Here is a 25,925-nt window from a genome sequence, read left to right as displayed (position 1 = left end):
ATATGGGTATAACTATTTCGATTAGTAAACAAAATCTATTATAATAATTGTTCGGCCTGCTATACATACTTCCACTCTATTAGTCTCGTTCCATAACTTGATCCGTGTATTGTTATTTATTGCTGCTAGGTCATCGGTAAAGAAAAATAATTTATTTTATTTTAAATATATACGTCAAACTGTACCCTGTATAACTTACTGTCTTATCTAACATCCAAATCCTCTCACATTCCAAAATTTGGTATAAAATATCTATCACTACGGATACAAACTACGCATAATATACCAGCAGTGATAGACAATAGTTTAATTGTAACCACCCAAAATGTATGGTAATTAAACTTATAAACGTAAACGTACGTGTAGGTTTCTTTTCCCGATAATTTTTCTACTTTTTGTTTTCTGACTTTTTAAATAACTTAATTTAATATGACGTATCATATTTCACGTTTTATTTAAAATGTACTACAGAGACCCAATTATTTACGTACCTATACGTTTCAAAACCGCCTGTGCCGCAATTTACGTAACATTTGACTGCGACTTTTCAGAGAGGAGAGTGCAATTTACCTAGATACAGCGGAGTGCCATACCAACTAGCTCATAACATAGGAATCGACAGTCAAGACAGTAGGATTGTATTGAACGTGAGTTAGGTATATGCAGTGTTGTTAAGTGAAGAATAAAAGAATTATAATATTATGCTTACATACTATATTATAGTAATTGTGTATTATGTATTTATGTCAAAACTCGTTTATTTCATACCGAACACAAAATATCTGTTTTATTCGTTACCCTACATCGATCGAAGCCATTAATGCAAATTAAATTGTTTGTTAGGCTAATAATTAAAATTGTGTGTGTTCAAAACGGTAACGATATAAATCGACTTCAATGCAAGATGATTCATTTGGCAAAGCAAGAGACCTATGACACTCTCTCGTAAGCGGTTACCGTTTTGAAAACACAAGTTTTATGCATAGATCTAACAAACAATTTATATTTTTATCATTCACTCCGATCGATGTAGGGAAACGAAAAAAACAGATTTGAATTTGGTATGAAGTCATCTTACAAGCACCTATAATATATACTGAGTAGGTATACAATAAGTCTTGTGATGCAAATCATGAATGCTAATATTGTATGACATTTAGAATTGAAATTTTAAAATGGCTCAAGTATAGTAGCACATCATTATGCTGAAATTCTGCATTAAAATCTCATTTTTAAGGCTATTACCGGCAATTTTCTCTTCAAAATTTAAGAGGACTCTACACCTGCATGTGTTGTCTCCGTCTTACAAACGTACAACACATCAAAAACTGTTTTGCGCGAAATAGAATCACTCAAGCTGTTGTCCAAGCCGAGCAACCCAATTTCCACACTGTTAACAAGAGAACATTTACTGTGCAACATCGTTTTTTTCGGTATCAAAAATACAAGAAAAGTTATTCATGTTTGAAATAATTAATTTATAAGCAATAAGAACCTTTCTTGTATTTGTGATATGGAATAAATAAAAACGATGTTGCACAGTAAATGTTCTGTTGTATATAGTGTGAACATTTGGTTGCTTAGCTTGGATTACAGCTTGAGTGGCTCTATTTCGCGCAAAACAGTTTTTGATATGTACGTTTTTAAGACGGAGACAACACATGCGGGTGTAGACGTAGAGTCCTATTAAGAGAATCCGTAAATTCCTGAAATGTTTGAGTACATACCTACCTAAAATCATATACGTTTATACCCATATAATCGAAATATTGTCAGTCTTATCTTAAAGCGATGGCCACCAATTTCTGCATCGTACAATTTAGAACGTCACGATTTATTACTGCATGTCGGGACAATGATGATGAGGCAAACAAAGTGTATATATTCGATTTGGCAATTTTAGGTTAAAATTTACAATGGATAATTTTGGACGGAATGGAAAACGAGGTAAAATTTTAGAAGGTATACCTACCAACATGTTGTTAAGTGGAAACGTGGGAAGGCGGGATGTTTTGCAACTCACTCTATACCTGCTTTATTATTTATTACGGTATGTTCATTCGGGTGGAATTCACCCACACGCCCACACTGTTGAGTATTAATTATTATTAACCGACATCTGCTTTCGATTTTAACAACATCGGGCTATAGCACATATACACCTAACGAATGCCTTAAAAACGATTTTTGTTTAATTTATAAACCAAATCCAATCACGACGGTTAAATTAAATGTGTATACACGGACCTTCATGTTGTTAAAATTATTAACACTCTATATGAAATTAATTAAAACTATTGTCATTGGTGTCTATACAAAGTGTGGTGTATACAAGTACCTACACGGTTACACCTATATGCAGCCATTAAAAAATTATGAAAAAAAATTAAAAGTTTAAAAGTGGAAAAATAATAATTATTAAAAGTACCATCACGATTTGTGTAAATAAATGTATACATTGATATTTACGTACCTAAATCATAATATTTAAATTCAATGTTGTCTCCGCTGAACAATAAAAGTACGTGAATGCGTCACTGTTAATTGTTATAACACATAAGTTATTGTAAAATCACACATACTATGATTTTCTAACTCCATAAACGATATTTAATAACAAGTAATTATTCAAATTTCCCAGCAAATTCTAAATTGATGTTGTAAACTGTTAAGTATTGCAATAACAGTGAAATAATAATATTAAGCTAAGCGGATAAACACTATAACCTTTAGGCTTTAACAATAGATCACATATCATAAAAGGTAGTACAATAGTACAAATAATAATAATAATAAAATATGCACTCACCGGTAAGACGTACCTATATTTTCCAGGTTTTTGAACAATCAGCACTCGGCATTCGACGAGCGTTCAACAATAATAATATTATATTGTATTATACGCGTTGAAGTGATGACGGCCGTAGTCTAAATGGATTCACGACGACGTCCAGCGATAAACCTCGATAATCGACAATGTCTTAATGGTCCCTTGAGTACTGCGTACCGGGTACGAAATACGAATACCAAAAAGCCTACAACTACCTACCACGTGCCGCACTATAGATCAGGTTTTCATTACGGTGGCGCGCCGTAGTGGCTCTACCGACGACTGTTTTACCACTGAACTCGAGGCGCGATGGTCTTCGACAACACCCAAACAATTGAAGATGCCAGTGATAATAAAAAACAAAATAAAAATACGGCTCTATATCAAACGACTCCTGGTAAATCAAGAAAAAAACCCATAACGATTTATAATAACCCTCGGTACGACATAACGACGTGTGGATACATCTTCGCCGAAGAAGTCGTGGTTACGCAATCCTATAATGCTGTAAATTAATAATATTATTTACTCACATTCACGGCGGCACACGTGTGCGCACATACACACACACACACACACACACACACACACACACACACACACACACACACGCCAGCACACTGCAGCTGCTATAGGCGATATCTACACTGATGCTCGTTTACCGATTATAATATATTTTAACTAAATAACCAACACAAAATATTATTGTTAGTGCCTACATGTAATAATCTAACCTATATTGTACATTTGTATAAGACGTATAATATTTTATTCGAATCATTTATTATTAAAGTGTCTGAATTATATCTATAAACATTTAGAAGCTGAAATATCTCTTAAAGTAGGTAATTTATTATTATTTTATTAATACATTATTGATGATGATAAATATCTAATATAGCAATATAATAATATCTATCTAACTTACGAATTTGGTATGATGAACTATAATAATAATATTTAATATAATATGTGCTATTCTATAATACGTAGAAACTCCGCAGAAGTATAGAAAAAAATAGTAATACAATGATTAATCTTGCCAGGTAAGGTAGTACTAAGTAATAACGAACATCAAAAAAAAACTATGGTAACTTATCAAATATAAGCTGCATAGAATAAACATTTTAAGAAAACTCGAAAGTCGAAACTAATAATTGTTTATTTTTCCATAGTATAAACCCATATAAAGTTCCTAAACATTTTGCAATGGAGACCCATAAATGTAATCTTTATTTGCTACGTCATCCACTGCTAAAAAAAAATCAAGTATAGCATAAATAAATAATATTTTTACAATAATCAATTTTATCATTCTCGCCCATAAAATAAAAATATTCCGTAATCGTAATAAAATTACATAAAGGTTACTAAAAATGTATTTATATCCAATGTAAAATCCATGTCATACATTTTACAATATTAGTTGGACTTCACATTATTATTAGGTATGCAATATAGATTTATCAATTTACAGCTAAAATAACAGTAATCGTAACCTCGAGTCACAACCCATGAAAAAAAATTTGTTAGCTATGGTTCTGGAAACGCTGATATAAACTATAAAACTTAAGTCAACATTGAAAATAATTGTTAGTGTCCGGTTTCTCACAAAATACTAACCGCCCCAGTAGAAATCATCCGGTTGTCCGATTGTTCAATGGTTCAATCGAAATACATCGTTTTGAATTGGACCAGTCACACTATCCTAAAATAACAGCTGCGGATGTTTAAGCCGCACTATGTTGGGTCGGGTATCCGGGCGGTTTATTACCACTGTGGCCAGTATAGTGCAAATGGAAGGGGAGGGGGGAGATAGAACCCATCGCCAATAAGTATTGTGCTTCACGGCAAAGGCTCATGACGGCTAGCGAGTTTCCAGATACCTGTAACCTATTATTTTTGTCCGAAGGTCAACAATAAGAATTGTTCCGAGAAGTTATAGGGATATATTGTAAATATGAAAAACACAAACTACACAAGTGCGAAGCCGAGTAATTCAACTAGTATAGTATTATTTAATCCCCCCCCCCCCCCCCCATTAGACAATTGAATGTTATAGCCACTGCCTGTAGCTGTAACCGGACCGTGTGTACTTACTAATAGTAGCCTAATAACATCGATTTTGAAGATTTAATAGATAATTAAAATAATATAACATTTATATTAATTAAAATTGTCAGTATATCAGTGTTTTAAATTTCATTAATTATTCAACCCGATAACCGACGTATTATCGATAGACAGAACTAAAGAGGCCACAATATGAACTGGCAATACATTTAAACATAATACAAACTTGATTTTAGCTAACACTAAATACAAAATAACTTATCAGTTGACAGTTGTTATTTATGAGTTAAGAAGTCGATATACATATTTTGCTGTAGATCAGGCTGTACGTTTGCATGCTATAATTGTTATTATTTCATTTAATTATTATTGCCTACGTTATTTGTATTTATAATTTTGTTATAATGAATAATATAATGTTAAGTGAAAAAGAAAGTCGTTAATCGTTAAAAATGATTATAAATTTTGTTTCCATAAATATTTAAAAAATGACGTTGAAAGATGGAAATGCACACGGCATTATTGCAAAGCCTACATTCTAGTTATCGGTGAGTGAATTTAATACATTTTATATACATTTAATTTCAATATCTTTACTAAAAATATCGCCTTATAATAATTTAACTTTTTTTTAAGGTAAAAAAAAAAAAACTGTATTTAAAAATTGTTGTCACAACCATAATAGAGATAGTAAAAATTCAATGAATCGACAGAAAATCAACAACAAATTGAAGAAATTAGCCGTGGAGAATATAAATTTAAAACCTGCCAAAATAATTCAAAATGAACTTTCATATAATAATTTGAACACTATCACTTCCAGTGATATAAAATTAATTAGAAAAAATATGTATAGAACAAGATCTAAATCGAAATTCAGAACAAAAGTTTAGTGTGAAGTTTAATTTAGTTAATTTGTAGTATTTACGTGATTAAAAGATTTTATACTACTTTAAATTGTATTATGTTATGGTAGGTAAATTAAATTATTTACTTATAATATACCTACTTGTAAAAACCTATACTGTATAACCTATCGAATGTTAAATTACATAAATTAGTTTAGTTTATTTCACAAAGACTTCTGCTACCCACGATATCTGAGCATATAAAAACATAGCAATTCATTTATTTAACCCCATCACTTCAGCCCGCAGTTAAAAATTGTACAGACTATGTGACCCAATTTTCTGTACGCTGACTCAAGTGTAGACGTCCACATGACTTTTTATTATAATATTATTACCTTCTTAATTGTAAATACTTTATAAGTTATAACGTAGTCGTATAATTATATTCTAATGTTTTAGGTAAGAATATGTATTGTAGTCAAACACTGTAATATTTTTAAATTATTGATTAATAATACTATTATTTTTATTGTTATCTATGTTTTTTTAAATTTTAATTCCATTAGCAATAGGTTTAGATGATATAATGTCATGCAAGCTTTAATTAATAAAAAAAGGTTAAATTTGTTATCTGAGATGTTTGTTTCATTTGAAAATTCAATTATTTAAGTTATGATTTTATTATTTTTAATTAGGTGTATTATAATACGAACGGAATTGGTACAAAAAAGTTCACTGTGGCGGATGCAGTTCCGTTGTTATTTTCCAACATAAACTGTTAAGTTCTTCTTATAATTTATATCCTGCTTACTTGAACTAGCTACTACAACAATCTCCGAGTGATAATATATCCATAGTTTTGAAGATGTAATAATTATTTGAAATGTGAACAACGTTAACACACATAAACGATTTATTGTATGAGTCACGGTCTGAATATAATCAGAAGAATTTTAACGACCTAATGTTAAAGACCACAGTGATAATATTAATGAGCATTCGAGGAATGTAAAAACCTTTAAGAAATGAAAGTAATATAATTACATGTATATATATATTTACATATTGACCCATAGTTTATCGATACAAATTTGTTATGATATGGTTGATTATCGGAATATTATATCTATACAACATTTATATATTATAATATGAACATTGTACCCACTGTTGTAGATACACTATATAGACGGACATTAAAATTAATCATTAATAATTATGATAAAATATATTATAATATATAATATGTATTATAGGGACTCAATATTATAATATAGATAACAGATAAATTACTTATAAAATATGTTTTGAAGGCATGTAACTTTTCCACTGATATTTAAAATTTAAAATTACATCCTTTTCAATTCAAAAAAAAAAAGGTTTGGCTTCCGTTTCCCCAATTTCGCTAATATGCATGCTCTGGTAAAATTATCATACTGATATATTATATTCTACATTTTTAGAAAAAATTGTGCATATTATTTTATGTGTATTTATTCACGTGTTTAATAAATAATCAGTACGTATTATAATAGGTATAATAATATTATGTTTATGTTGTATTAAAAGACTTTTCAATTATTTTTAAGGAATTAATAAATTTAAAATCATAAAGTTTTAACATAATTTAAAACATAATTTTACATGGTTTATAACTGAAATAAAATGTACCCTAACCTAATTTAACCAGCTATACCATAGGTGATAGCATTGAGTATGTATTGTACTATATAATAAAAAGTACATAATGCATTCTGTTTGTTCGACATAGTCTCTATATAAAATAACAATAACTAATAATTCATAAGTTACATTAGAAATGTAACTTATATATAATAATTGAACTGCAAAGATTTTATCCAACCTGAGTTAAATTAAATATAAAATTACATTAAATACATTTTAATTGTTATAGTTGTTTCACAATGTACCAACTAAATTGTCCGAAACGTGAATCTAATATTTTTTATAAGTAAAAATGGGCATTTCCGTTTTTGTTCGGAAATGGGTAATGGCCGTTCTAGTGCGTAAGTCACTATATTAAATATTATACTCACGAGAAGCAAATTGTGCTGTGGCAACATAATATTTTTTTTATTTAAAGCGTAATGGGAGGGTAACAAAAAGCCGAAAATATGCTGTACGATCCGCATTTCAGTCGAAAAATATTTTATTCAAAACATTTTTCATTGTACATATTGTATATTATCAGAATCATATTTCAGACTACTGTATTTTAGTCGATCGTATTTAAGAAAACAAATATTTCGGCTTTAAATAACATTTTATCTATTTGGATATCGAAAATATTCATGTTGACCACCCCTGGTATGTACTATGCTACTTGAGTCGATAATGTCGCATTTACTGTAATATTTCATTGTGCCTACGTCCAAGTAACTAGCGGTCTCTATAAAGTTAGGTTAGGTTAGGTTAGGTTAGGTTGCCGAGGTGGCTTCTGTAAAGAGATCCAAAATGGTGTAAAAACAGATTACCATAAATAACGATGACGATTATGTCACTGAAGATATAACTTAATACTTGATACGATTAAGAAAAATACCGCATTACCACGATCATATGTATAATAAGTAATAACAATATGATAAACGACTGCCTTAATAGTCTTAACAATTAAAATAAAATATATGATGGGTATAATTTATTAAAATAAAATTAATATTTCAATATCATCTGTTACAATTATTTATTCTGTTTATATTTTATTTTACTTAAATAAAAATAAGGACATCATTTTACAAGGGCGTGAAATGAGAAAATATCAGTTCCAAAAAGGCTACAATTCGAAAACTGGTATCAGATATTTATAATCATATAATTGTATGTATTATTAAATTACCTAATTAAATGGTTTTTTTTATATATAATATTATATTTTATGTAATCAGATTGATGATAATGTCAAAAAAAAAAAATATTAAAAATGTCATAATACAGTTCATAAATTAATAATATTGTAAAAATGTATAATTTAATTCCAATAATCAGATAAACGGTCGGTGAAAGATAAGTTTATAATTGTTGTAGGAACTAACATCAGTAATAAATTGTTTTGACACGTAGAAACTTACACATACCTACCACTTTTTTCACCGAGTAGGAATTTACATACATTAACAATACACCACATATTTATGTTCGATATTTGTGTAGGAATTTACACACCTAATTTGTAGGCATTAATGTAATTCATTTTTTTTAATTACTCTCGGATTTACTATTCCCCGTACATGTTATATGCGTCGATGAGGTCTCGAAAAGAACAGACTTAAAACGATAGCTATCTTTTCTCGACATAAGTGAATTTCGGATGTTTGCTACTAACTTATAGAGTATAGGAGGTCAAAATGTAATAGGTTTTTGAGTATGAAATTTAATACAACTTACGAGTGATATACGACACCGCCACTATTAGTTTTCGTTAATTGATAAAATAATCCAGACGATGTTATATTATTTAATAAGTTTATCTCTCTCCGGAAAAAAAGATATGATTGTACAATAATTGAATTTCTAATACTCCTATATATTTTAGTACATTCATATATTATATTGTGATATTATTTATTAAATATATTAACATATTGTACTAATTAGTACCACTTGAAGTATAATTGCGTTTAATTTTTATGCATAGAATCCTTTACAAGTAATAATCATTTTATATTTTTATTTAATATTTTAAGGAACAATTGAAATCAAAAAATAAAATATTTATCGGTTATACAATTATATATGATATTATATCGGTCTATAAGAAAAAGTCACGATAATGATTCCAATTTGTCACAAAAATAAAACATTAACGGTCATATGTGAATATCAACTTTAAGTCACAACTATTGTTAGAAGTAAAAATTAAAATGAAACATAATTTCTGATTTTTCTCACTTTATTGCTCTATGGACTTTGATAGAACTTTCTGTGCTTTTGTCTGATAAATATACATATTGATAGTAATATATAATACATATTCATAACAAATCAATTTATACGTTTTTCGTCCGACGTCCGAAGTTCAGTAATTGGTTAATAAATGAATACAAACATACTATTATTATGTATTATTTTATTATAATTATTATATATTGTATCATATATTTTTTCACATGTTATGAAGAACGCTTTTTAAGATATCACATATGTTTATTATATTGTAATAATTTTAATAACTTAATACTATTATCAGAACCGGATTATTTTGTTAACTTAATATTTTTTCAGGAAATCTGTTTGTATTTGAATATTATGTTCAAAATGTGAGTAATTTTTTAAAAATAAATTGTTGTAAATATGAGAGTGTCTGAGGCATAAGTTATAAAATGAAAGAATCTGGATAGTTCTCGGATATCATATCCGCAAAACTCCAACAACGGTCAAGGTGACATTCTGGCTGGCTCTCCCATAGCTGGCTCCCCGTTGGTCTCACCTACAGATGGACCCCCTACGGCTGGCTCGTCTTCAATTGGCAGACCTTCAGTGGAACTTCCTACAACTGACTGAGTGACTTCAGCGGGATTGCCTATGACTGGCTCAGCGTCTTCAGGGATGATCGCGTTCTCCGCCATCGTAGTGTATAATTTGGCCTACACACAAAACTATGAATTAATCAATTACATAAAAAGAGTAAGTATAGGTAATCAATTATATTATACATTCAGGGCCAAATTCACACGCATACACACACACACACACACACACACATATATGCGTTTATTTATATTTTAAATTTTCAACCCTTTACGTTTTTTTACAATGTATATGAAATTACGAAACAACATTTTAAAAAACCTTGACAATATAATATAAGGTTCTTAATAAATTTATCTTGCAAAAATAAAAAATATCAAAAAGTCATATAAACTCACAATTTATTTTTAAAAACATTTAAAATTCAAATTCTTACAAAATTCATAAAAACCACGAAAGTTTGCAAATTATTAAGTAGTATAAAATTCATAAAATTTTTAATTTTATCAACTAAGGTTTGAAAATTTGATTCAAGATTAATGTTTTTCTATGCAACGTGGCAATACTACCGATCGAAATTTAAATGTTTGCGAAATTAAATATACAAACATTATAATTCGATTTATTCTTAACAAATTATTGTAGTTAAACTTTGTTTTTTCTATACTCAATGACGTCTTCAAAATATTTAGATCAACTATCGATTTTTAAAGGCATTTTTAATTTTCGAATTCGTTTTTTTTTTTAAATATCGATAAAAATATTTGGGATCAGTTAAAAAGCTAGAACATGTTATACAAAATACCATGATATTTAGTATGATATTCATCTTGTAAGGGTTTGAAGTTAAAATTTGACAAAATTAGTCCTCCAAATATATTGTAGTTAATCGTTTATACATTTTTGCAGCTAGGGGCTATGTAATGCAAATGGATCTTCAAAAGTGCTTCTCACTGAAACCCAGAAATCTATAATTCTTAAGTAGGTAAGGGCATATTTTGTTTTATAATTTACAATGAATTATAATATTTAAACCAAGAATAAGATTTTAGTTATTTTGATGTAATTTAAAAATATTATTCGTTGGATTTGAAAATTGTGCGTATAATTACTTCTAGAATAGGTAAGAACCTAAAAAAAAAGTTAAAGTTAACTTAATTTTAACTTACTGATTTAGCTTTTTAAATTTAACATTCATTTTCTTAGTTTTTAACTTCACTAATTTTTATTGATATAAACTTAATAAATAATGAGTTAATTTTAATCAAATCGAAGATACTTTACCTTATAAATTACTAAATTATTAAATTATAATTGATGATTCATACTGCATAAACATTTAATTTTTATTATTCTAAATTTTTAAACTATATTAGGTTTATATTTTATATTTTATTTTTTTTACATCTAAAAAAATGTATTTAATAAATAATAATTATCTACATTATTCTCTTTAGTATAAATTTCTTTTTAGACTTAAATTAAAACACAATGTTCAGTATAATAAAATAAAAAACTATCTTTAAGTGACTAATTTTTATTATTATAATGGAATACTATACTAATTTATAATGTATTAAATATATTATGTTACTACAACTTTAATTGTATATATTTGTATATAATTATTATAACAGCAACTATTAAAATATGTATTATTATATTAGATAGGTACAATTAGGTATAACATTATAAATTATACTAAACTGTATTAATAGAGACCGCTAAAACACATTAAAATCTTGCGGTGTTGCGCATCGTAGCATTCCATGAAATATGATTTTACAAACAATTTTCCTATCCACGAGTAATCTAAGTGCGTTTGATAACTTGTGGTTTTTGAATTGAAAAGTTCGAAAGTTTTGAAATTTACCCATGCGCGTTCAAACAAAATATGCAATTATAATAATACATACTATATATGATGATTAATATCTCTCAAATTGTATAACATTGGAGTTATGTATTGTACTTTTTACGGCAATGTCTTATTATTATGTTCAGTGTTTCATTGTTACGTATTTTTATTTTTTTTTAACATTTTATTTTAGTATATTATTATTATTAAAAATGTTATACATCATCGCATATATTCTACTCTAATCTACGTATTTAAAAAATGTATTTTATTACTATTTGTACTTTCTGTATAATATGTAAGATGAACAGTTACTGTTATAACAAAATATTATTGCAAAACATCCTAGAGTCTATAATAGTAATCGGGTTTGCTCATCTAAATATACAAATAAATAAATAAATAGAATAAAACGAATTTAATTAATAACAATATATGTGGGGACGCGTTTATACTTTGTAAGGATTAATGGCGTGAGTACACATGAATTGTACTACTGCTGACGTGGTATGGGAATTTATAATATAAATGCTGTTGTTCCTATAGGTATACGAGAACGATACTAAACTACGGACAATATAAAAAAAAAAAAATAAATAATATAGTATAATAACACAGTCTTACAATATATTACAATAATCTCGTCTTACCGCATCACACCGCCCGGGGCGAACAAAGTAATTTTTACTGCGTTTTTTATACAATATTGTGTGTGTCTGTTTAGTGCAGGCCTAAAAATAATGATTGTCGACGAGGGACCGTGTCACAGGTACCTCGAAACACCCCGAGTGGAAATTTACGAGTCGAACAGATATTGATCGTACAACGAAAACGGCAGGGATTCCTTATAACATAAAAGATTGTTAAGAAAAACTAGTATTGAGTTTCCTTTTACTTCACTCCCTCATACCAAGCTGGTTTCGTTGTTATTTTTTTCTTCGGTAGACAGTTGATTTATTATCTAGTCCAGACATAATTATTGTTTTTCATCTTTTAAGTGTAAAATGCGTTTGAATATATTATGCTATAATATATAATATATTTTACAACAGTTTGTACGTAGGCCATAACTACTATTATTAGATATATTTTAAATTATAATATTCGTAGGGGAAAGATAAAAGAAAAAACTAAAAAGAGCTGCAGCAAAATTGTAAAACGTATATACAGTATACGAATAGCTCGTTCCTCGAAAAATAAATATATTTGAAAAAAAAACATCCCTCGTCCAATTGCACCATTACCATATACACACAAATATATAGTGATGCAATTATTGGAACAACCTTTCTGAGAAAAAAAAACACCCCACAAGTGTTTTGTGAGGGACAACACAATAACAACGATACTATCGCATAGGCTTGGTGTATGGCTTCTGCAGCTGCCCTACAGGCGGCCGGACGATAAGAAAGACCTACAAAATAATATTATATTAACGTTGGGTATTTGCTATTCACTGTATATATGCGTGCAGTATATGTATATAACGCTTGGCGCCGAAACGGCCACAGGCGGCGTCGATCCTTTTGTCAACCACTATCGTGGTCAGTAAATATAAAAATGATGACAGTTGTTATTATAGCTGAGAGACGTGTTTGCCTCGGTAAATGTGGTATATTACTAGTGGTTAAAAGCGCAGTAGATATATGTAAGTATAACATGACGTACACAAGCGAACACATTATACACTTACACAGGGATTTCGGGTTTTTGGTCAAGTATTCGAGATAATGTCTTTCGTTTAACAATTTTAAAATCATTTTTGAATCTCAACTAGAATATGTAGTTAAAATAACTAGGTATTTTCCCGCTATCATGATTATACATAGCTATACATTTTTAATATCTCGCCACAAAACCGGTAAATAATAGACTTAACAGTTTTTTCAACTTATGTATAACAAATTAAATACAATAAATTTCTTTCTCATTGTATACATTTTTCGGTTATGTATTTAGGCTGGCGACTACAATAATTCAATCATAAAAAATGTATAACATTTTGTAAAACTATTATTCAATTCAAAATTTGAATTTAAAAAATGGTAACTGCTAATCTATATTTAAGAGCACCTCGTCTTAAGTAGGTCGAAGTAAAGATGGTGTTTAATTTGAATTAAATGATAAATCAACAAATATTTGAAAAATCCTGCAAATGACAATGAAAGTATTAATTTTTGTTTGGCTTAATCTGCAGTCTGACAATTTTAATTCGATTTTTGTAGCTTTGATGGATAAACCACCTCATTAAAGACTAATGAACAATTCAAAAAATGTTAACTCATTATATATTTCGACTTGAATAGAATTACCTGTCTATGAGATACTAGCATATAATATGAGTAATATGGCCTTCCCAGGCATACCTTTCGTATTAAAACGTGGAGGGGGGCAGGAATAAATAAAATGTACCCAATTAACGCCTTTTGGAGTGGGGTGGAACAAGTATTTGTGTATTTTTTTTTTCTTTTATCATTAGTTAAATATTAAAATAATACAATTTAAACGCGTACATCTGTTAACTGACAAATATCGTGGCGGTGCGATAGCTTCGTTGATAATATCATAATTTATGATAATTATACATTATAATTATATAAGTATTAACTTACAAATTAATTATTAGGCCTGTTTGGTCATATGGCATCCATATTTGGGGGCCAGCTAAACCTGCAAATATTCGTCCTATCCAAGCCTTTCAATCAATTACGCTAAGACTTATCACCGGTGCTCCTTGGTACATAACAAATGCAGCTCTCCACAACGACCTAAAAATTCAAACTGTTTACGAACTTGCTAAAAGCCAATAGTCAAATTTTCACTCCAAATTAACTAACCACTCAAACCCTCTTATTAAAAACATGTCCACTCTCACATTATCACAAATTTCCCGTCGATTAAAAAAAACTAGCCTAGGGACCTCCTAAAATAGAGAAAAAAAGTTAAAAATTAAACAATAAAAAAAATAAACAAAATAAGAAGTCTTCTGAGGTTCTGTTAATGAATGATCTCCTCTTCATGTTATTCATGTCTTTGTAAATATTTTTTTATCTTTATTATTACTTATTGTTTGTTATTGTAAACAGATTGAATATATTTAAAATAAAATAAAATAAGGTATTGACTGTTTAAAATATTGTTTTAATAATAAACAATCTAGGCATTACGTTTATAATAACTTCGAGTATTATTTATTTCGTAATTAAATTTTAAAACCATTTTTACATCGTCCACTTGAAATATCTTATTTAAACTCATTGTCAGAGTGACAAACATACGGTAGAGTACCACTGTTCCAAGCGTTGCCACACGTATCCTCCGGTCTTACCTTTTTACTTGTAAATAACGCAACACTATTGCGCTCTATGAAATTATGGGTGTCGTCCTTTTAACAAATTTCTTTCCCAATTTTACAGACTTAGAAGATAGGACTGACAACGAGATTAAATTTTTGGCTTCATTCAAATATTTATTAAATATTAAAATATTAACACAATACACTGCTTAAGACTATTAAATATTAATACATGACTTAAAAACTATTAATTACATAGGTAATCATAATTGTTGAAATAAAATATGACAAATATGTAAAATGCCATGTATTAATACAGTCAAATTTGGTTAGTTCAAACTCTTCTTAACTCTAAATCATCGATACTTCAACATTTTAACTTCAATTTAGAGTTAAGTAGTTAACCAAGTCCGACTGTATTTTTAAGTATTGTAAGTATTTTAAAATATTGTTAAAAGAACAACACCTTTCATGGAGCATAATTGTGTTACACCGCTGTCTCCAGTGTTCAAAGCCGTCAAGTACGGAACACTATGGCGAAGGACAATATTATTACATACTTATACCACTAAACCAACCTAAATAATTAACAAGATCAAAATACAGAATTTAGTGCAGGTATTTATTATATCATTATCACTGAATTAATATAATTTAATATAATCAGTTTTATAAGTTTAATCAATGCTAATAATATAACATAATATTATAAAGTATTATTATGGTTTATGATCTTATACCGTGAACGCGTTCACTATTTAAATTAGTATAACAATACTTCGGTGGAAAGACTAAATCATTTCGTGAGCAGATATCTATAATATTATAGGCACACGCTCTCGATGACGTCCTATTTTTATTTTTGTTTTCTCTTATATAATAATATTATTATCCAGCTATCATCTTCTCTCTATATTTTGTTGTAATTTTATTTACATTTACTTTTACGATAGTAAGTATATATTATGCTATCCCGTAGTCCCCGTTTGATTTATGCTTTTTCGTCACGTAGGCATGGGTATAGGAATGTATAATATTATACTCACAGATTTTATGGCCGATACGTATATTATTATGTGTAGTATTATAATATATGTATTACTTGGACGTCGCGTTATGTAGAGTGCGTCCGGCATCGCGGGAACCCTCGAATCGCGACGTCTCGTGATTCTGATCCAATACCAAACAACCTTTTAAATGCGTTTGTACGAGACCACTTAATGTGGTAAACTATTCAGTGTAGTTATATAGGTAGGTAGTAGAAATGTAGAATTACTAAAAACTAAATCTTTCAGACGATATCGACTTTCTTTGAAATGAATAAATTAAATAACGTGTACCTATGTATGTATATACATATTATATACTTACGAGCCTTCGCATTAAAAATTAGAATATTTCTACACTAAACCATTCGACATTTCGATTTAGGTACACGTTATATTTATGCGCCAAACACCATACGCACGAGTAGGTACCTATAATACGACGCCACCTATAAAGAATATTGTTGTAAATGATTTTTTTAGACTTAATCGTAATTAATTATTATTAAGAAGAAAAAAAGAACATATTATTATTATATTGCATAATATATGTATATAAAAAAACATTTTAAGGCGTAGCCCCTGATCTTAAGGTGATTTAAAAATATCATTAACTTTATGTGTCTACGTATTTATTTCAACCGCATTTAAATTTTAAAAAAACTGAGGTAAAGTATAAACCATTATTTCTATTATTATCATTATTTGCGTGTATAAGAAATAAAAACGTCGAAGGTTTAAATGGAAATATAATTTTAGGACAATTAAATTTAAATGATTGTGTATAGTGACACTACCACAGTAACACAGCAATAATAGTAATAACGTAAAAATCTATTAGTTATGGCTTCTTATGTACAAATTAATTTGAATTCCCAAAATATAAAACGAAAAAAAATATATGATACAATTTGTAAAATGAATAAAAATAAATAACACGTCGATACCTAAATAACAATAGAATATTGAGTTATGAATTTAAAATTAACATTGTAATAGGTATAGACTATAATATAAGGCACATAATATATGCATTGTTACAACCCTCGTCTTTCATTCCAAAGAATTCATTTAAATAAATCAAAAATATCACACCGTATGAATGTTAACTCGATATTTAATTAATAGTCAATTATATAAATAATGGTACACTGTTATACACTACTATTATTTGAATAACTGTCACCTATAATGTAGAAAAGGAAAACCTATAAATTATCCACCCGAAAGTACTTCGCCGACTTTACCTACCTACCTTATAATTATATTCCTGAATACATATTGTATTTTTTGTGCTGCCTCAATGTCTATACAATTATTATTTTTTTTAAACTATAGTTTTTCACTAACACAAACAGTTTATTACTGTAGTTTTCGTGATCTTAATTATTCGTCTAATCATTTTTTATACACATAATTTTATAGGCGTCTACTACGGTGTGGCAAGAATGAGGAGTTGTCATCGGTCGGTACCTACCATTGGACTTTTGTCCGGCCGCATGTTAACTCCTACACGAATAACCTTTTTATATTTTTACCTGAAAACCAAAAGTACTATAATCCCCTACATAGACATTTTTACCCAAAAAAATAAGGTAATATCCCACACTCGAACATTTTTACTTTAATACATGATTTTGGTATTGAAAATCTCAAAAAGCTAAAAATGATCACAACTTAATAAGTTGAAAACAATAATTACTAAAATATATTTTCATAGATAAAATACAAACACTTTAATTTTGTGTACATGTATGCGCTAGCTGTGTTTATGACAGCGGTATGATGCGAGATACCTACAGAGGAGATGGTATACCTATCCATATAATATACGATATGCTATTTTATACGTCCATGTCGGCACTTTCAATACAAAATGTAGCAGCACTTATGTGCGATCTCTCTTGTTATTTAATATACGTGTTATTGTTACTTCGCTCTAAATAGAGGGACGAAGTCTATTAGGTATGATTTAAGCGTTCGGTAGTTTGGAGGAAAAACAATAAAAATCAAGACACTCGATTATAATTTATAATATGTGAGAAATGTGAATAATTTTAATTGGATACACAGTATTCCATTTACGAAGAAATATTAATAACAAACCAATATTATAATGTGTAGATACTTTAAAGATGAGTAGATGGATAAGTGAACAGTTAAATAGGTATGTAATAGCATAATATGATATTATGAATTATGAATTTTGATAGTAAAATTAATCATTATTGTACGATTGATATAATGATATAACCACACGTGAGCAGTTAGATAATTGTATCATTGATTCATGATAATAATAAATATTTTGGGGGACGAGGTGACCGAGTGGTCTGACGCTTCCGCTGCGACGCATCCGGTCGCGGTTCGATCCTCGGCCACCGGGCCGCATTTTTCTCCGGACAAGTCGCGGTGGCCGGAGAACAAGTGCCGCCATCCCCCAAGCGGGCATGGCAGAAACCTACGGGTGCCCAATAGAAATTCTGCCAAAAACAAAAAACACACACGTGTTCCCCCCCCCCCTACAGTCCCAAACCCTACAGTACCACACAATCTACAGCTAATGGCCTCAGTTGCCGAAGCTTATATAAAAATAAATAAATAAATATTTTTTTTAAACAGCCTTTTAGTTTTGAGCTCAATATACAAGTAAAACATACCTATATACAAATAACATTATAATATAATACGTATACCTTTAAGACAAACATTTTAGTTCTTAAATAACATAAGGTATAATATTATAATATATTGTAAAATATACTAATTACATTATATTATATTATACTTATACACTCAATGATTATATTACAATATCGTATTATAATTTATAGTACATTATATTATTCGGTGTGTCAGTATGTTTGCAACCAGCCGTGGGCGGTTCGTTCTGTGGCCGGTTGGATTTTATTTTATGACGTAAATGAATATATTGCGTTGCGTCATCGAAAATACGTCAGTGTAGCAGCTGATAGATCGCTACTGTAATCGATATTTTTAAAATGTTCAACTCTTATAATATTGTTGTACAAATGTATATAAATAATATTATTTACGTAGGCATATGTAATTATTAACTAGGTATTTTTGCTGTGTTGGTAGAACAGAACAAATAATTATGTGTAATAACTAATAACACATAATTAGATCATTCGATTGAATGACAAGCCAATTACGACAATGGTTATGATAAGACTCTATACTATATACGATATAAAGAATAAACAATTTAGCATAATATTCAAATAAGGCCAGAAAATACGTTTTTAAAATATTATGAGACGACTTTAATATTTAATCAATAATTATAAAATGTCAGAAGAAAAATGTAAATTATTTTTTATATTTTTACCGTAGTGAAATATTTTCATGTTTAACAAACACAGTATTTTGATAAAATTGTTCAGCGACATTTTTTTCATGAACAATACAGTGCAAAATTATATGGACGCTATTTTAGATTCGAAGCGGAGCAATGTATATAATATTGATCTTACAATTAATAATGATGTGCGTTATTAATTTTTTTGTGTCTCATCAGTCATCACCATTATAGGACAATGCAAACTCTACAATTTCATAGTTTTATGATTATTACAGTTATAGTAGATACAATATTATAACTTAATTACGTCGATGTTATGCAAATGCCTTATAATCAGTTGAAAGTGAAATGTTGAAAAAACGTTAAACGTAATATTAAATTACTGCTCAAAAACTATTTAAAAGTAAGATGTAAGTTTATTTTTATTTTAATTTACATTATACATATTTTTCTCATTTTTGACACCTAGATAATAAATAACGTACAACGTGTACCTACCTAATAATTACCTACAATTAACTGTAAAAAGTATATACACAGTATATCACATAACTATAATAATACCATGATGTGTCATCGGCGTCTAATATTAAACATTTTTATAGGAAGAATTCACTTTGAATGCATTTTAATGGTTTATAAAAAAGTAAAACGGATTACATTTAAAAAAAAAAGTAGTCACGACCACGACAAGTTTTTAATACGAGTTTGAGAGATTAATAATGAGACGATAATATCTAATATAATATATTGTATAGGTACAAAGACGGCCTGTAATCTCGACGTTCCAAAACACGCTCAACAGTTTTAATATTTTTTTCATCGTAACACGTTTATTTAACATTTTTACTTAATAGGTAGGTTATATTGATGATCCTACCCACAGCAGACATTTGTTGGGTAGATATTTTATCGTATAAAAACTAAACAGGTCACTGGTCTGTTTGTACATTACAGTTTTTATTTTTATAATATTTCTAGGTACGTGTGTACATCACAGTGGTGAAAAATCATTGGTGTATCTACGATAAGTGTTATTGTTGCCAGTCCTTGTATCCAAACATTATTGCCATTTTAATAAATAGGTAATAAAACAATAAAAGTACTGAATATTATGCTAATACAATGTTTTTTTGAGATTCCTCGTGAGTTATTTTTACAGCAATGAAAAATGTTCGAATATCGATCGTCATGATTTTATTACAAACGTCTTAAAATGTTGAATTTCATCAAAATCACAAAGGTTGGCAGGCAATTAAAAAGTCATGCAGATTTTAATTGAGCACTTAATACAATATTCCTCATACATATTTCCAGCTGAAATTATAAGAAAAACTTGCTTAAAGCCACATACCATGTATGAGTGTTTGTAATTTAGATTTAAACGACATTGGATATTTAACCTTACCAAACCCTATACATGCTTATAACAATTTCTAATCCAACAATTTTTGTTATTTTGTTATACTTAAAAGAACAATTAATCGTAGATACTTGAAACATTAAACTATTATACTTTAATTGACATATACAAATTATTTTATTAATATAGTAATTTTCAATTTTTTCCATAGAAAATATATTCGTACATATATTTAAAACGTTTTCATAAGTTGTACTTTTAATAGAAATCTAAAAATTCCAAAAATACCTAATATTATCAACTACGAATTTTTTAGATTGAAGAGTAAGTGTTAACAAAACTACGAACATTTGTAAATTATACAATTAGTGTTAAAAAAGTATACGATTTTCAATTAAAATAGCTTATTAAGTTGAAAAATGTTACAATATTATTCATAATTTATATGCTCACGGTATTCAAAAAACATAAAAATACATTTGCACAGTGTTGTTAAAGACGTTTGAAGTTCTAATTTTGATAAAATTGTTTATTTTAATTAAATATATTTTTTCCTGTAATAATTTTAGTTCTTATATTGTAGTTCAAAAAAATATTTATAAAATTATAAAATTATGTATTAAAATTAAAGGATTATTATTTTCTATACTCAAGGAAATTTTGCTATTTATTAGTTATTACTAATAAAACAATATTTAGACTTCTTTAAATCTATTGATACCAAGAGTCCAAATATCTATTTATACTGTACGTTGGTACTGATCACTTATAATAACAATAATATTTTATACCTACTATTGATGTCCATAAAAAATTATCATAATTATTATTATTTTAGTATACCTATCTAAATACTATGATGTTTTATCTAGATTAAAACTTATCGTACAACTTATAGTAGGTATATAATATAAATAAATTATATAAAATATCCTTCAAAATAAACGCTGACACTTCGTCTCCGCTCAAAATTATTTTTCACATACAATGATTTATCATTTTTAATTTAACACATCCATTTTCTGCAGTAACGTTCTTATAATGACGAGGTGTGTTTAAATAAATCTACTATATAGCAGAGTGATAAGTAGACTCCCTGTTTTTTTAATTGTATAAAACTGCATTTTAATGCTGTAGTAAAAATATTGTAGTAATAGATTTTATAAATTATATTTTATTCCTAGGTAATATGTATCATAAAACATTTATAATTAGATAGTGGACCTGAGTCTTATATATTGTTATGTATAATATTGTATAGTTTACGTACTGGAAGCAGAGACGACTATTACATTCGAATTGTATTACGCACTTTCATACGTAGGTACCCAGAATTATCTCAAGAATTTGTATTTTTTAATATAAAAACTGATAAGTAAGCATTAAAAAATGGCAAAGTATGAAAGGAAATTTAATTTATGATACAAATATTAATGAATATTTAATACGATATAAATTATTTTAAATATAGATGGACAAGTAGGTAGTTGACAAGTATTTCATTTTTATAGATGTGTTTGATTTGAAATCAATGATAATTCATTGAATACAATACCAATTCTGAGTGGAGATGGTATATCATCCTATCATACTGTATGTTAATCAAAAATTGAAGAATATCAAATATTGTACAAAATTAAAAATCAAACGATTACAAAAACTCAATGAACTGTAAGGTTACCTTTAATTTTTTGATAAAAGTATGGAAACTTGTTGGCAATCTTCGACTAAAATTTCTAATGTTAGCTATAAAATAAAAATATATTATTAATTTTTAATTGAAAAATAATTTGCAAGTTTTCAAGATTTGGATGAATTTTGTCAAAATTTGAGCTTTAAATACATACAAAAAATATGAAATAGTCGTGCCTGTGTATCTTAAATATTTTTGAACTGCTTTAAAAAACACTTACGAGGATCTTTGCACTAAATTTTCAATCATTTTTACTAAGTAAAAACATTTTTATGCACTATAATTTCAAACAATTTTACAAAAAAATGTTAAGGCTATAAAGAGCTCGAAAAAAAGGGGAAATATTTTTAAAGAATTGTACAGTATATTTTAAAATCCTAATATAAATATTTGGTGAAAATGTCAAGTGATACTATTAGTTTTTGAACTACACCAAAAATATATAATACATTTTTAATTTATTTCGAGTAAAAATTTTCATCATTAATTAACTTTTTTTGTTTTTTTTCCGAAGCTAAATACTGAGAATTTTGATCTCCTGAATTTACCAACTAGATTCACTTTTCTATTAGACAAGATGCTTGTGTCGAAAATTGGAGAATTTTAACCACACCAAATGTTGATGACAGAAAAAAAGCACTCACGTATCAAGGTAATTTATACCTACAATACATTAATCTCTACGCTCAGAATCTAAAACTCTCGTTAAAATATAATACAAATAATAGAAATTAAAGCTCTTATAAATAAAAAAAAAATTGTTGTACTATGTTTTTTGGTAAAATATATTAAAATATGAAAAATATGCTCAATTCTCAAATAAAGACTAATGAAAAAAACATTCAAAATAGTATTTCGTATTTAAGCCAGTAATAACTAAAATCTAAAATTAGTTTATATTAAACTTAATTCGTTTAACGAAGTATTGAAGAAACAAGCAAATTCGTTACATTCACAGCTCTGGTGATTATAACCATGTACGGTACATGACGTCATAAGACAAACAAACCACCCTTAAACTTCTGACTGCCATGCGTTAAGTTAGGGTTAGCCAATCATGTTTTTAGTACAGGTGATGTACTCAAGTTTCTACAAAGGGTGGAGTCGTAGGTATAATTTCGCCATAGGATAGTTTGTATGAAAAATAAAGTCAAAAAAATCAACTACAGTAGTATAATATAATATGAAGTAGTATAATATAATATGATAGGTATAATAATAATAATAATGATTGATACATATTATATATAATATATTATAAGCAGATAATTGTGAAAAAACACCCTATTAGTTTTGAGCTTGATATAAGTACAAGTAAAACATGTTTAACAACATTATAATATAATATTTTGTACACATGGCAAAAATGTTAGTAGCATAATATCATTGAGTATTTGTGTATGTATTGTAAAATATACTAATATTACAATATAAACCTACTCAATGGACAATGATACTATTATTTTTATTTTATTACTTGTTGTGATGATAATATTATCTGGTTCTACATATTATGTAGGTATGTGTAAAAGAATAAAATGGTGGTCTGATCGTTGTATGGCGGAACGGATGTTTGTATAAAATGTTATTATGATGTATAATATTATTATGTTATGTTTACAATACACGGCTGGACCGTCATAGATCTTTTTAAAATATTCAACTCTTGACATTATTGTAAAATCCTATCATTATAATATTTATATATAATATGTATTATGTGCAGTGATGTAGTATGTACCAGTAACGTTGTAACTGAAATTGTATATTAACTTACACTGTGCACGCTGCACATACATACAAACACATATTATTATACCTGTAATCATACACATAATAATATTTTAACTGTCAGGCCGCGGCGAAGTGGACGAGTGGGAATTACTCTCGGAGGACTGTTATCGGGTTCATAATAATAGATATATCTAATAAGAGTATAATAATATAAAATATATTTTGAATAGATAAAAATTCGGAGACGATTATTCACGATTTATCCCCATCGGTTCGTCACTTTCATCTACGACGTCACCTTCATTGTAGAAGTTGCTCGTTGTGTCATCATTAATCTCATCTTCTCCATCGGAATTAGTCAGATCGATGTAAATTATTGATGGGTCTGAAGGGTAACTAGTGAATTTATATGTAGGCACTCTGCTTCCATTCTGCCCTGAGAAGAAACCGCGAGCAACTGTATGCAAACATCCACATACTTCTACTTCACGTCGACCATTCGAATAGCGACGGCGACGGCGACGGCTCATGCCTCTGCCATTTTCTGCACCATTGCTCGCTTCCTCCCGAGTTGCCATCGAATCGTTGTTTCCAGTGTTGTTAGACATCTGTGATACAATATCATATAAACATGCTATCAGTACCGGATTTGAAAAGGTGGAGGGAAGGAATTTTAGTTTCATTTGCATGTACGAGGACATTTGGACATTTATTTTGAATAGCGAAAAACACCAATTATTGCATTTATAAAAGCTAAGAATTCCTGAACCTAACTCAAGGAAATAATATTACGCATTCATCATTAGCCATTACCTATCTAAATGTGTATTGGCATAGTTTTTAGTAATAATGCGTTTTATTGTATAGGTAATATTATACCGTATTATTCGTATATACAACGTATTATTACTATATAATGTAACAAATAATGTGTAAGAACTAAGAACACACAACTAGAACATTACATTGAATAACGGCCCAATGACAACGCCGTTTATGGTATAAATTGAAGATTATAGATGATTCAGATAATATACGATCTTACTTATTAAAATAAGGCTAGAACATGAGCGTATGTAATTTATACATCTGAACATTTTTACATTTTGTAAGTTTGTAATATGCCCCACATAAGTTTTTTTACAAAGGCATTATGTAATTTGAGCAACTCTAAAACAATTAAAATAGAATTTTTTTTTATAATTTATTCATCAATCAAATTTATTTTAATAGATAAATTTCAAAAAATATAATAAAATGTACTAAAAGTAAAAATTAAAAAATGTATGCTACTTTTTGAAATAATTGTAGGTACACAACAAATAAGTAATATTATTTCAGTTGACTAATAATAAAACAATATTAT

The 25,925-nt window shown here is 28.3% G+C and overlaps 1 protein-coding gene across 3 annotated transcripts in view; it reads right to left on the bottom strand.

Moving 5' to 3' along the window:
- Positions 1-10,068: 10,068 nt before the first annotated feature.
- The window catches only part of LOC111033856, a 31,011-nt gene continuing 15,154 nt past the window's right edge, over positions 10,069-25,925 (bottom strand). For 2 of the 3 annotated variants that reach the window (XM_022314792.1, XM_022314793.1), the window contains one exon: positions 24,093-25,167. In XM_022314792.1, the coding sequence (XP_022170484.1) occupies positions 24,808-25,167 (360 nt within the window). In that variant the 3' untranslated portion in view covers positions 24,093-24,807. Of the gene's footprint in view, positions 10,362-24,092; positions 25,168-25,925 lie in introns of those variants that run through there. The other variant, XR_002604476.1, reaches the window with a different exon arrangement.

The sequence above is a fragment of the Myzus persicae genome, unplaced genomic scaffold (genome assembly GCF_001856785.1).
Source record: "Myzus persicae strain clone G006 unplaced genomic scaffold, MPER_G0061.0, whole genome shotgun sequence".
NCBI lineage: Eukaryota > Metazoa > Arthropoda > Insecta > Hemiptera > Aphididae > Myzus > Myzus persicae.
Note: the sequence above shows the minus strand (reverse complement) of the source record. Positions and strands in the feature narration are given on the sequence as shown.